Raw genomic sequence first — 13,088 nt, 5'->3', positions numbered from 1 at the left:
CTAAAACTAGATAAGTACCTATATGTTAAGGTGCAGTGCGTTCAGCCAGTAGGGTGAGTTACCAATGAGTTTTTCGGAACTTACGTACGACGTGACATATCATTTGATATTCACCAGTCGCTTTTCGGTGAAGGAAAAAATCGTGAGGAAACCGGACTAATCTTAATAAGACCTAATTTCCCCTCTGGGATGGAAGGTCAGATGGCAAAAACTAGTACCTATGTCAATTCTTGCGATTAGATGACAAGCGGACCCCAGGCTCCCATGAGCCGTGGCAATCTGCCGGGATAACGCGAGATAGATGAATGATCTCTAAGTATATCCAACTGTTTATTTCCCTACAAGTGTTCATCTTGCCACATAGTTCTTCTTAATCCACCTTACTCCCCCTTACTTTAATAAATCGGATTATATCTATTCTAATAGTTTAAATACAGTATAAATTAGCAACAAGGAAAACTATTAAACATTAGCTAAGTGTATCGGCCTTCGGTAGTCGCGACCGAAATAATATATGTCAGACGGACGATTACAGCATACTAATAGCATACGATTCATTAGGAAGTGTCTAGTTCATTTTTAGGGTTCCGTACCCAAAGGGTAAAAACTCCGCAGTCCGTCTGTCCGTCTGTCTGTCACCAGGCTGTATCTCACGAACCGTGATAGCTAGGCAATTGAAATTTTCACAGATGATGTATTTCTGTTTCTGCTATAACAACAAATACTAAAAACGGAATAAAATAAATATTTAAGTGGGCCTTCCATACAAACGTATTTTTTGTGTCGTTTTTTGCATAATGGTACGGGACCCTCCGTGCGCGAATCCGACTCGCGCTTGGCCGGTTTTGAGTTTATCGCGAACATACGTACATATAAACAGACAGAAGCAGCGGGCAGTCCCCCCGTTGTTTTATAAGGTGGAGTGATACGTAAAAGCAAAGCACAAACGTCATCGATCTTTTTTTAATTGACGTATTTCCCAGCTTGTTGTCTCACTTTAATCGTTCCATTGTCTCGCTCCCTCTAATAATGCAGTGATGCAATTTTCCCACGATATGACGTGAATCGAGACCTTATGGTTATTATGCAACTTAAGAATAGTGCAGCGGTGCATTCGTAGATGCATTTTAACTGCGGCTTAGATAAAAAAGATGGTTTTGTGATTGCACTCTTTATAATATTGCATCGCAATTAGAAACAATTACAATGATTTTTATTACCAAATGAGAATATGGTATTATACATCACTATCAATACCTAAAGTTAGTATAGTTTTGTAGGTAATTTTAATTTTAGGTTATTAGGTAAGTACTACTTATTATTTGGTACTTAAACAAAATTTTCTATAAGTACCTAAAGCAGCGGTTCTCAAACTTTTTTGGTGACGGAACCGTTTTGGAAAGCGAAATATTTGACGGAACCCCAAACTAAATATTTTTGTTCGTCACTGTCGACAAGATATACCTATTGTTTTTGTCTTATTATTACAAGTATTTTCGCGGAATCCCAACAGAGGCTTTGGGGTCATCCATTAATTACGTCACACGTTTAGGGGGAGGGAGGGGGTCAAGAAAATGTGACATATTGTGACATGGGGGAGGGGGGAGACACAAACTTTGTGACGTCACTTTAACTTCATCAGTAACCGAAAATTTATTTAAATTATTTAGTTCGCTGTACATTTAAATAACAAGTTTTTAAAACGAAAATAGTTTTTAATCGTTTAATCTTCTTTCCTAAGCAGTTTTGGGTTATAAAATTACTAATATTTATATCGTCAAAAATATTTTGATAAAATATTAATAATACTTAGGTACTTACTTAATTCGATTTGGCGATTTCGTAGAAAAAATGTGACGTCACACTAGGGGGGGAGGGGTTTGCCAAATGTGACCAAGTGTGACAAGGGGGGGGGGGGAGGGGTCAAAAACCTAGAAATTGGTGTGACGTAATTAATGGATGACCCCTTTGCGGAACCCTAGGGTTCCGCGGAACACACTTTGAGAATGGCTGACCTAAAGTAATTTAATACGTGCATGTTAGGTGTTTTGTTAGTAGGTCAGCGTAGATCAGGCAGATCATGAAATTCCTAGGCATATCGTGGAATGCGAAAATCTTCGTCTCGTTCCTTGAGTTGCCGGAACCTAAGTATTTCTGGACAGTCTGCCCTTCTGGCATCTGAAGCAACCTAACGAATCTATCCTACCTGTCTATTGGTTGTGACTATCGTCAAAACATAATACAGGAACATTACAATCTGCCTGATCTTACGATCGGCCGTCGACACATATATGTAAGGATTACAAAAATAATACACGTATAGTATGACATTAACGCGCCTGAGTGATTATTCATAGCAAACATAAATAAGTAAAAAACACTATTGCACTTCTAGTAGCAGTAGACTTGTATAAAAAACCGGACAAGTGCGAGTCGGACTCGCCCACCGAGGGTTCCGTACTTTTTAGTATTTGTTGTTAAAGATAGCGGCAACAGAAATACATCATCTGTGAAAATTTCAACTGCCTAGCTATCACGGTTCATGAGATACAGCCTGGTGACAGACGGACGGACAGCGGAATCTTAGTAATAGGGTCCCCCTTTGGGTACGGTACCCTAAAAATCATTTATTTCAGAATTTCTGGGTCTATAATTTGGTTAGTAATTATAAAAACAAAATACCTACAAATCGTACAAAGTGGTTCAAGAGATTAATAGTAGATTGTTAACCAAGGGATGAAATGCACTCATTTCTGCCGAGGTGGTTTAGCGCTCGAACGCAGTGATTTAATCATTTAATCACCGCGTACCTATTTAACCCTTTATAAGGCCCGTTGACAGGGACGTGCTATCGCAGAATTTGTTGCAGCTATCAGAAGCCTACATTTCAAAAATCTATTTTAAAAGCAAGTTGAATATTCAATTAATGCAAACGATTTTGAGCCCTATTATTAAAACAGTATGGTTGAATTTCTGATTGAGCGTATGTGGTCGATATATCGCCTCTGCCTTATAAAGGGTTAATGAATATTTATTTTATTTATTGGCGACCCCAGGTCCGGCGCATTTTTATTTTAGTCCAGCGTATTTCGCTAGCCGTGCAAAAAGGAAACGCCAGCAGCGTGCTAGGTACATTTAGCCGGGTACCTATGGCCTAATAGCATACAGTATGTGTCTGACCATGGGGCTTTAATTCCAGGGCTTGATTTTACTCGCTAAACTGAGCTACTTTTACTATGGGACATGGGACCAACCCTAAAATCGGGGAAAATTTTTTGGCTTTTCCATAGAAAACGTCGACATCTGATCAGCCAAAATGTATGAAAGGGTAAAAAAAAATTCAGGATTTCGAGGTTGTTGCCATAATAAAAGTAGCTTAGTTTAGCGAGTAGAATCGAGCCCTGGATTTAAAGCCCGATGTTCAGTAACACCCTGTATAATACCCTTAATTTTTATATTTACCTAGTTATAAGTTTGTAGATACCTACCCATACCTATTTACATTTCATTTAGTATTGAAATATTTCTTTTATTTATAAGATATTTTATTTTTAGTACAGACATTTATAAGAAAAATATGTACCTTTCCATAAGTACTTAATAAAATACTCTACTCTTTCAGGTTTCATGGGCAAAGTCTTGATCGAGAAACTGCTATACTCTTGCACAGATCTGGATCGTATTTACTTGCTCATGAGGTCCAAAAAAGGCGTCAAGTCGGAGGATCGATTAGCGGAGCTGTACGCCACTAATGTAAGTATTTGTATTCTGTCTGTCTGTCGGTCTGTCTATCCATATACTCCTAATAGCTGATATACTCTTGCACGGACCTGGATCGCATTTAATTACTCATGGGGTCCAAGAAAGCCATAAGCACAGAATTCAAATAATAGTACTACAGTATAGAAGCAATGCTGAGCCGAACACAGAAGAGAATGAGAATGCCCGAAGACAGAAGTACCTACCTCCCCAGTGGCAATAAGGGGCCCACTGATTAACAGTCCACCGGACGGTATAGGCCTGTCAGTTGTTCGGAACTGTCAAAATTTTGTTCTAACTGCCAGGCTGATACCGTCCGGCGGACTGTTAATCAGTGGGCCCCTTTAGAGGATCGGTTGGCTGCTCGTTACTCCACAAATGTAAGTTTTGTGCAACGGACTACAACTGGCGACCCGCCCCTTCTTCGCATGGGTTTCATGTGTGAAGGCTCCTCTTCACGTTGGGCCAACGCCAACGAGGGACGCGCATGGCTAGAATGAGATAGCAATATCACTTGCTCCCTCTGACGTATAAATGCGTCCCTCTTTGGCGTTGGCGTTGGCCCAACGTGAAGAGGAGCCTTGAAACCTTAACAAATTATACACTAAACCTTCCTCAATAATCGCTCTATTGATAGATGAAAACCGTGTGAAAATCCGTTCAGTAGTTTTTGAGTTTTGGAGTAGCTTTATAAGATGTAGTGAATTGACGTTTTCCCCTAGATTTGCGGGTGCTTGGTTGCGTGATAGTCGTGGACGTAGCGAATAAGCCCTAGAGTTAGACCAAGAAAAGTCTGCAACGATTTTGGCACGATGGCATGGCATCCGCGCCAGCTAGCGGACGCCCTTATGAGGATCCGCATCCGCATATGGAAAATGTGTTCATATACACGTATTTCGGATCTTTTGTTTTCAGTACCTCTACGACCGCTTGAAGAGAGAAAGGCCGGGCGTGTTCGAGTCTAAGGTCCACGTGATTGCCGGAGACATCCTGGAAAACGGTTTAGGTGAGACTCTCAATATGCTATCATCATTCTCTTAAATCAGTTCCTTTTTACACGACTGCCCAAACAAAAAGAGTGTATTGTTTTCAGCGTTCATGTTTGTATGTATTTATATTTTTATTTATGTGGGTTTCTTTATTCCACCATAACTTCTGAATGCCTTAACCGATTTAGATGTATGATATGTCATTAGAATCCTTACGTCATCCCGGGTGACATAGGCTATATGACGTCATTATAAAACCAATATGGCGGACGTAATACACAATATTGCGTGACGTTTAGAAAAAAAATCTTGCAAACCTATCGAGTGGGGTCTCAAAATGAAGAGCTTTGAAAGGCGATTTAAAATATATATGCAACATACGCGCTTAAATCTTATTTTGGTTAAATAAGGATTTACAAAATGTGCTAAGAAAAATAAATTCTTCTATCTTATTTAGTGAGCTATCAAATAAAAGGGTATTTACCGCTGATCATAAAAATATATATAATTCGAACTGTGAAAACGATTTGCTGCTACGGAATTTAGAGTTAGACCGTAAAAAGTCTGCAGCGATTTTGATAGCCCACGCAGTGCAAGTGTCATTTTAAACGTCAAACTTCTATGAAATTATGACGTATATATAAATAACACTTATCAAATCCGCTGCAGACTTTTATTGGTGCGACTATATATTAAAGACGTTATATAATCAAATTACCTACTCTTTATAGGTTTATACGGGTTTTAAGATAGACATTGCGTCTAAAAATAATTCAACGTTTCTCCTATCTTCTGATGCTTTATTTTATGCATGGTTTAAAATAATTTATTTTAAATACAGTCAAATACCCTATACAAGTATAATTATGAAGTATAAGTATTATTATGAAGGATTCATAAATAAAATTCAAACACTATAAAAAAAAAAGTATAGTTATCATTTGTATTCGTGTTTTTCAGGACTGTCCGAGGAAGACCGCACTCTCCTCGTCAACCGAGTCAACATCATATTCCACGTAGCGGCTAGCGTTAGGTAAGATTACCGACCGCCATAAGGAACCTTTACCCGAGGAACGCCACATTTATTGTAACAATGTCTATAAATGTATGTATGACCTATTTGTTTTTTTTTATAGATTCGACGACCCTCTAACATTTGCATGCAAATTGAACTTGCAAGGCACGAAAGAAATCGTTGATCTGGCGAGAGAAATTACCGATCTAAAGGTTAGTTAAAAAAACAACTAGCGACCCGCCCTGGCTTCGCACGGGTTACACAAAACCTTAACAAAATATGGCCACTTGCACCACCCCACTAACCCGGGGTTAAGCGGTTAAATCGTTAACCTAGTGTCAAATTGTACTGGTAACCATGGTAACGCAAAGGTTTAACCGGTAAACCCCGGGTTAGTGAATGGCGCAAGTAGCCCTTATACACTTAAACCTTCCTCAAGAATCACTCTATTGGTAGGTGAAAACCGCATGAAAATCCGTTCAGTAGTTTTTGAGTTTATTACGAACATACAAACAGACTGCGGCGGGTGACATTGTTTTATACGGTGTTAGTGATAAGATACGGTATTGCTCAAGTGGAACCTAGCTCTGTCTGGAGTTACAAACGTCCGTGGTCTACGATCATCACTTACCACCAGGCGGGCTGTTTGCCAATAGAGTGGTGAATAGTGGTGATAAATGGTGGAGGTTCAAATGTCATGGGACTAATCTTTCAATTGTAGAATTTAATTTTTCCTTTGAGTGATAAAAAATATTATTTTTAAAGTTTAAGGTTTTATATGCGGTGTCACGAGTATTGCTCATTCTCTACCCACTTAACTAAATTATGGTGTAAAATTCAATATATTGTTTTAACATAAACAATTACATTTTTTAACATTTTTTTTTTTTACATTTATTAATTTATTGTAAATAATTTGTATTTTATAAAGTTATCAGCAAAGACTAGTTTCTAATATGATGATGATGATGATGGTATCCTGTTATCCCTAATCATAATCATAATCATTTATTTATTTCTTGAATGCGGTACAATAAAGATGTAAAATACAATTTCTGAACAGCACATCCTGCCTGAATAGGCATAGAAATATTGAATATTACCTAAAACTATGACTAGATTCTTATGACCTACCATGCAGCATGCAAAAATAATACAGTCACGATATTTAAATACTACATTATACTATAAAATATGCGGCATATAGTCTAAATCACATCAGGGACATAGGGCTCTCAGAAGGGTTCTCCACTGTTGTCGATCCTGCGCTGTCTCTTCAAGTTTCTAATATATTTATAATAATTTCCAGGCTCTAGTCCACGTTTCTACGTCCTACTCTAACACCAACAGAGACCCAATTGAGGAGGTCATGTATCCCCCTCACGCTGACTGGCGGGATACCCTCAAAGTGTGCGAGAATATCGATGAGCATACATTGAGGATCGTGACGCCTAAGTAAGTACGAGTATCTTGGTATAATAGAGACCAGTTTCAGGAGATACCTACCTTCATAATAACATTAATGACTATGATGCATGTGTGACAGTACTAACAGTATAAAGACGAAATTACGCAGAGGATTTTGAATCTTCAGTTGTATAAAAAATATATTTTAAGATGTAGTATCTTTATGTTTATTGGCGGAATACCTTAAAAGTGTGCGAGAATATCGATGAGCATACATTGAGGATCGTGACGCCTAAGTAAGTACGAGTATCGTATAGTAGAGACCACTTTCAGGAGATACCTACCTTCATAATGACATTAATGACTATGATGCATGTGTGACAGTACTGACAGTACAATGATGAAATAACACAGAGGATTTTGAATCTTTAGTTAGTATAAAAAAATATTAATTTTAAGATGTTGTATCTTTTTGTTTATTGGCGAAATACCCTCAACGTGTGCGAAAATATCGATGAGCATACATTGAGGATCGTGACGCCTAAGTAAGTATAATGGAGACCATATTCTCCTAAATGTGGTACCCGCATATTGATGGGTACTATACTAATACACATCATCTTATAGTGTACAATAAAGAGTTACTTACTACTACTAGTAAAGTAGGTAGAGTCGCACCAAGAAAAGTCTGCAGCGGATTTGATAGCCCACGCAGTGTAAGTGTTATTTATACGTCATAATTTCATAGAAGTTTGACGTTTAAAATGACACTTGCACTGCGTGTGCTATCAAAATCACTGCAGACTTTTCACGGTCTGACTCTAAGTGTCACGATAAACGTAATATTTTCATAGAAATTTGACGTTTTCGGTGGCTCGTTCACCCTCTGTCGCTTCCCAAGTCGGTCCACATATCTTGGTTTGACTATAATATACAGGGTGTTTGGTACATCGTTTACCGAATTAAAACGGCAGATAGATTGAGTCATTTTCTATCTTCCTAGGCCTAGAAATTTTTAATTTTGCGCAATTTTTTTTCAGCTTTATGCCAGCTTTTCGTAAATTTCAAATTTTTACTTGCGCAGTAGTAAAAAAAACCATGGCCATTTTTTTTTCTAGACATGAGTAGATAGCAAATGACTCAACCTATCTGCTGTTTTAATTTGGCAATGATGTAGGTACCAAACGCCCTGTATATCTTTGTTTTCATTCTCCAGGTACCTCGGCGAGCTGCCAAACACCTACGTGTTTACGAAGCAATTGGCCGAGCATGTCGTGTACGAGCAAAAGGGGCAGCTCCCCGCCGTTATCATCAGGCCTTCCATTGGTAATTCAATCTTATATTGCTTACCTTTTTCCTATTAACTTAAAAGGAGAGAGATACAAAACCGCATTACCATTTCTTTTATATAGTTTATACCGTGCCGTTGCATGAACAACATATTTTTAAAACTGGTAGGTTTCGAGGGATAAATTGAAGTATTAAAAAAACTCGAGTAGTTTTTTCTGTATTTTTATTTCAAAGGTGCGACTAAGGAATTTAATTCCAGTACCATTGTCACAGTGACAATAGTATGAGGTCCCTAAGCGACTTTTATACTGATTGACACTGTGACTGTGTGTGAAATTAAATTCTTTGACTGTACCCGTATGTATGTCAATAAAGTTATCTGTAGTTAAGCCAAGCCAAATTTCGTATTTTTGCATTAAGAAGAAACAATTAAATACATTTTTGTTGTAATACACAGCAATTTAAACTATTTATAGTATTTTTTTATTTATAAGTGTAGCTTTTACTTCATTTTCTCTACATTTCCAGTAATTTCAAGTGTCTCCGAGCCGATGCCGGGATGGATTGAAAACTTCAATGGACCAGTCGGGATCCTTGTCGCCTGTGGAAAAGGTACCACTTCAGTGTAACAGAGACCCTTCTTAGTAGGTAGTTTGTTAAAATAAACCAGAATTTAATGATTTATTCGGGGTCCTTATTATTCGTGGGTACTGGCAAAGATACCACTTTTTAATATAGGTAAATATTATTATTACCTACTATTAGTAGGTAAGTATATTTCCATCAACCAGCATTTAAAATTAACCAGTCAGAATTCTTGTAATTTTTGTCGACACTTTTAGTATAGATACCATTCTTATAGTTAGGTACGTTAAAATCAATTTTTGAGTACTATGTACCTAATTAATTAGTTTGACAATTACAAACTTTTGAATTTAGTTAGTATTTTTAGTTTATGAATTTTCACAATATGATAATTTGTAAATTAAATTAACTTTCGAATTTAAGTGCAAATTTTGTAGCAAAGTTGGTACATAAGGTGACTTTGTAACTTCGTAAGCATGCACTTCTAAAGAATCCTAGAGTTAGACCAAGAAAAGTCTGCAGAGATTTCGATCGCCCACGCAGCGCAAGTTTTATTTTAATCGTCAAAATTCTACGATATCATGAGGCATAAATAAAACTTGCATTGCGTTTATTAAAATCTCTGCAGACTTTTCTTGGTCTAACTCTATCAACGAATTATACCAGCCGGCCTCTTGAGCATATAGCCCCCATTCGCACGACAGCTTTTTCAACGCGCGTAAAAAAAGCGCTTGAATCTGTCCGCACTCTAAATTCGATTTAACGACCAAGGCTTAAAGTCGAAAATCCAATAACGCTTGATAAAAAGCGCATACATGGCTATCCATTTGTGTCATTCAAACGCATTTTTAACGCGCGTTGAAAAAGCTGCCTTCAACATTTACCGTTGTTTCCAGGGATCATGCGGAGTCTATATTCCGATCCGTCTCTCATAGCCGACTACATTCCTGTCGACGTCTCCATCAAGAATATCATCGCAGCTGCCTGGGCTAGAGGCACTAAACCGTAAGTCTGATAAATAGAAGAAAGAAGAAGAAGCAGAAGAAAATAAATTGCGGAAAGGCTTACTTTGCACTTCAAAAACTGATAGCAAAGTTGAATTTTATTCACATGTGAGGCAAAGTAATCAAATGCAGAGTTGTTTTGTTAGGTATGTTTGCTGGTAGAATTAACTTTTAAATGATGATTTTGGATGATAAATATTTAATAACATTAATTTGGATTTGATTTGGTTTGATTTTGATATTTTACATCTAATGTTTTCTTCGGGTTGGTGTGGTGGAAAATTTTGTGTTTTGTGAAGTTCTCGCAACGCTCAAGATTCCATTTTTAGAACCACTCGCTACGCTCGTGGTTCAATTTTGGAATCTTTCGCTTGCTCGGGTATCAATATTAGCACGAGCGGTTAAACAACAACTTTACCCCCTTGTAAAACAAATAACTATATTCTGGACGCTTACAGTATTGCTTATAAACTAATACAACACTTTTATAAATATAAAACATAAACGTCACTAACGTCACGTGAGGAAACCGGACTAATCCCAATAAGGCCTAGTTTACCCTCTGGGTTGGAAGGTCAGATGGCAGTCGCTTTCGTAAGAACTAGTGCCTACGTCATCCCCCAATCCGCATTGGGCTAGCGTGGGGACTATAGCCCAAGCCCTCTCGCGCTCGAGAGGAGGCCTGTGCCCAGCAGTGGGACGTATATAGGCTGAGATGATGATGATGATGATGAGTGCCTACGTCAAATCATGGGATTAGTTGTCAAGCGGACCCCAGGCTCTCATGAGCCGTGGCGAAATGCCGGGATAACGCGAGGAAGAAGAAGAAGAAAACATAAACGTCACTGAATAGGTCTCTCCTCAGCTTAGAGACAAGTTACCTTTCAGGTATCTTGACGCTGCTCTTCCGTGGAGACCTGTCCAAGCGATCGCGTTGGCACGTAAACTTGCTCGCAATAATTGTGAAAATTATTTACCTAGGTATCTATCTGTCTATCTGTTCTGCGCTTTTCATCTAAAAAACTTATTTTTAGGGAACAAACAAAAATTTAATTAGTCTCCGTGTGTGACCTAGGGATTTACTTGGTTTTGTCTTACAGCCTAGAGCCGACAGACGACATTGAGATCTACAACTCCTGCGCAGGGAAGCTCAACAACATTACAATGGGGGAGCTTGTTGAGACCGGCAAGAGAATGGGGGCGCAGTACCCCCTCAACGACATCCTTTGGATGGTGGGCGGGTGTATTACCACCTCCAAAACTATACATTACATCAAGGTTAGTAAGATACGTATATGTCGGTTACTCAACAATTAGATGATTACCTTCCGAAATCTTGTATAGTCTCAACATCTAAAATAAACGAGCTCAACAGTAAGGGGTTATCCATTAATTACATCACACGTTTAGGGGGAGGGAGGGGGTCAAGAAAATGTGACATATTGTGACATGGGGGAGGGGGGAGACACAAACTTTGTGACGTCACTTTAACTTCATCAGTAACCAAAAATTTATTTAAATTATTTTATTCGCTGTACATTTAAATAACAAGTTGAGGGAGGCAACGGGCGACCCCCGCGCGGGCAGCTTTCTCGCGCAGCGAATTGCCATCGCAATCCAGCGCGGGAACGCTGCCTGCGTGTTGGGCACCCTCCCGAGGGCACCAAATTTTGATAGGTATTTTTAATTTTTAGTTTTAGTTATTTTAATTGTAGTTAGTTTTAGTTTTATATTCCTATTTATGTCTTATAATAATTTATGTAATTTAATATTTTGTCAGTGCAATAAAGATTATTCATTTGGTACCCGACATGGTAATAAAACAAGTTTGTACTGCCGACTTTATGACGTCACAGCAACTACCCCCACCTCATTCGCGCTTGCCATCTCATATATTTGTGTTCAGGGCATCATACTAAATGCATTAATACCAAATATACCCATATCCGAGTAGGGTATGCAAATGTATGAAAATAATCGGTTTTTAACCGAAACCGCGGTTATTTCCATACAAAAAATAACCGATTTGCATTCCCTATATCCGAGACGACATGAGCAAAAATCGATTTCTAAAAGACTTTTCGTGATCGAGCCGGGCCTCTAAATTGAAAATGGTTTAAATTAAAGCTTCACGAACTACCTACTTCTGTTTGAAAGCTTTTTTTTCTTTTTCAGGTTTTATTTTTGCACCTTTTACCGGCTATTTTCATCGATCTCATTCTTTGGATACTCGGAAAGAAGCCAATGTAAGTATAACCAATACTTGTATAAGTATATAAGTATTTAATATCTTATATCTTAGTCCAATATTTTTTTTTATTAGTGCATACAAACTTAATACCTACAAACAAAAATAATACTTAAAACATAATTAAATAACTAATCTACAAAACTTAAAAACTAAATCTAAAAATAAATAATACTAATCTAAAAATAATTTGGCCAAGCCCGAGATAGCTCGAGGCATTTAGTGTTCCGTACGGCTACCATCAGTTTGGCATTGACGTAAACGATATCGTGAACGTAATTTACTTCCTATAGGTATTCTCTTTCGCACTAATATGTCAGTACGAGCGAGATGCATAGAAAGTAAATTACGTTCACGCCCACGGTAGCGTTTATGTCAATGTCAAACTGATGGTAGCCGTACCGCTCGCATCGTTACATTTTACAGATGTTGTTTGCCTGTTTTTAGGATACCGTATTCAACTACACACACAGAACAATAGTACAAAGTGTCTAAGTGCGAAGGCCGAAGGCCGAGCTTTAGCAAAATGTCATCGCTTTAGCACAGAGCAATAGTACAAGTGTCTAAATGCGAAAGCCGAAGGCCGAGCTCCGCGTAGGGCCGAAGGCCCGAAGCGTCCAGTGCCCTGTTTATCAAAAGCTTGTAACTTGTAATACAAGTGGAAGTCCCTTTTTGACAACTTTTGTTAGAAAGGGACTTCCGATTGTATTACAAGTTACAAGCTTTTGATAAACGGGGCACTGGATGTTAGTACTTAAACACAGAACAATAGTATAAGTATCTAAATGCGA

General features: G+C 38.2%; 1 protein-coding gene across 1 annotated transcript in view; it reads left to right on the top strand.

Annotated features, from left to right (window-relative positions):
* LOC134677873 (putative fatty acyl-CoA reductase CG5065) overlaps positions 1–13,088 on the top strand; it is a 28,915-nt gene that overhangs the window by 8,027 nt on the left and 7,800 nt on the right. Inside the window, exons 2-11 of the mRNA XM_063536303.1 lie at positions 3,623–3,753; positions 4,675–4,765; positions 5,709–5,781; positions 5,885–5,975; positions 7,073–7,218; positions 8,387–8,496; positions 8,989–9,072; positions 9,942–10,050; positions 11,150–11,327; positions 12,225–12,295. Coding sequence (XP_063392373.1) covers positions 3,623–3,753; positions 4,675–4,765; positions 5,709–5,781; positions 5,885–5,975; positions 7,073–7,218; positions 8,387–8,496; positions 8,989–9,072; positions 9,942–10,050; positions 11,150–11,327; positions 12,225–12,295 — 1,084 coding nt within the window. The remainder of the gene's footprint in view (positions 1–3,622; positions 3,754–4,674; positions 4,766–5,708; positions 5,782–5,884; positions 5,976–7,072; positions 7,219–8,386; positions 8,497–8,988; positions 9,073–9,941; positions 10,051–11,149; positions 11,328–12,224; positions 12,296–13,088) is intronic.

The sequence above is a fragment of the Cydia fagiglandana genome, chromosome 27 (genome assembly GCF_963556715.1).
Source record: "Cydia fagiglandana chromosome 27, ilCydFagi1.1, whole genome shotgun sequence".
Lineage (NCBI taxonomy): Eukaryota > Metazoa > Arthropoda > Insecta > Lepidoptera > Tortricidae > Cydia > Cydia fagiglandana.
Note: the sequence above shows the minus strand (reverse complement) of the source record. Positions and strands in the feature narration are given on the sequence as shown.